General features: G+C 47.5%; 1 protein-coding gene across 1 annotated transcript in view; it reads right to left on the reverse strand.

Moving 5' to 3' along the window:
- Window positions 1-1,774, reverse strand: part of LOC104159846 (chromosome unknown open reading frame, human C20orf196) — a 40,194-nt gene that overhangs the window by 453 nt on the left and 37,967 nt on the right. The window contains 1 exon segment of the mRNA XM_009697861.1: window positions 1-88. This exon segment is cut by the window's left edge and continues 19 nt beyond it. Coding sequence (XP_009696163.1) covers window positions 1-88 — 88 coding nt within the window.

Genomic DNA, 1,774 nt, shown 5'->3' on the forward strand with positions numbered 1-1,774 from the left:
CCTGCTTTTGGATAACATCTCACATATGCTTTCTCAGAGCCTCCAGCAGAAAAGCTCGCAGGAATTGCCGAGGGTAGGTTGCTCTCTCCTGCAAACACAAGATCAATGCAGCTCATTAGTCACCAGGTCATCCCTGTGGCAAAATCTTTTTTCGCCCCCCTCACTGCAGTCTGGCAAACAGGCTCTGTGCAGGAGTGAGCTAAGTGCTGCTTTAAACTTGGCTGGGCTGCCAGGGGGGCTTGCTGCATAGATTCATAAAAGATGGGCTGCATTTGGGGATCTCACAGTTGTCCCAGCCTCGACCCTCTGCAGGGACTGAACCTACTGGTGGTACGGACCTCCTGGCTCCTCTCAGTCATACTTCCAAAGAGGTGGAAATTGGGATCTGCTGCTGCTGGAGGCGACAGCTGACCCACAGGGAAGTCTAGTTTGCAGATGAAGCAGTTCTGCCTCTGTTTTAGTTTTCTCCCTTCATCTCCAGGTCTAATCCTTCCCTTTTCATAGTTCCCAATTTTACTCATACAGCACAATGTGCAGCCCTGTCCTCCAGCTTTCAGCCAGATCTAGAGCCTTCAAACCAACACTGTTACGGTGACTGCATGGAGTTCGGCAATGGGAACTGCAAAAGGGGACCTTGTGCTTCCTCATCAAGTCCCATTTTTGCAGCTCAGCTGCACTAAATACTCTCCCCACATCCTGGAGGAATTTTTATGGATAAAATTTATGTAAAGCCTCAGGACTCATTCTTGCCTAGCTCTTTTCCTCCTTCCTTGCTGACCCACATCTCTGGACAACAGTCAGGGCTGCAGTTCTCTTCCACTCCAATGCAACCAAGGGGGATGCTTTGTAATTGCACAGAATTAATACAGCATCAGCACAGAGACACTTGGCAATGACATGACCAGGATGATCAGCAAGCCACACACAGCTTCTAGTAGGAAGAGCCTCCATAAAGAGACCTGGAATTGGGTTCTGGTACCCAGTGAGTGCCTCTAACTGCAATCTCATCTCCAAGCCTGCCGCGTCAGCCTGTTTGCCAAGCACCTGAGTCACCGACAAGAAAATTTTCCAGGGCTCAGCCAGAGATTGCACAGCCATAATCTGCAAGTTACACAAGCAGGACGCAGGGAGTCAGAAAATAGCTTGGTCTTTTCTAATTCTGTGAAATATGAAGCAGAGTGCAGTCCTTCATCTCTGTAAGAGACCACGTTCAAAGGAAATCTCAGTGTGGTGGCAGAAGGCGGTTCTTTCCCTCCTGGTACACAAAGAGCTACCCTCCCTTCTTGAGTGGTCAGAGATTCATTAAAATGAAATTAAGACGTCTGTGCAGCCATACTGTACAGTGCCTCTTTCTTCCTCCCCCTACTTTCTACCTTTGATCTTTCTTTTCAATTTCACTTCATCTCCAATTCTGCAATTTTAAATAGAACTTTTCCTCCTCTTACAATGTGTCGGTCCCAATGCAGTACAAAGACAAGCTTAGTGGCCTTCTTTTAACATTGATATATGCCATCAGAGTAGTAAATCAGAGCTAATGAAAGAGAACAGGTCCGTTTTGTCTCAATAATCTCTCAGCCCTGGTGCCTATGTTAAGTTAGCAGTGAAGCCTCATGCATCTCTGATAATTCAATCAAGTGGCACTTGCGCTCAGACTCCTGTGGCAATTGCAAAGCCCCATGCCGTGCTGCCGTCGTGCTACTTCTTACGCACAGCTCACAGCCATATTTTCTAAAAGAGCAGCAGCTGCTTACAGCTACAAATCTCAACCCTACAC

This window comes from Cariama cristata, unplaced genomic scaffold (genome assembly GCF_000690535.1).
Source record: "Cariama cristata isolate BGI_N322 unplaced genomic scaffold, ASM69053v1 scaffold17943, whole genome shotgun sequence".
NCBI classification, from domain to species: Eukaryota; Metazoa; Chordata; class Aves; order Cariamiformes; family Cariamidae; genus Cariama; species Cariama cristata.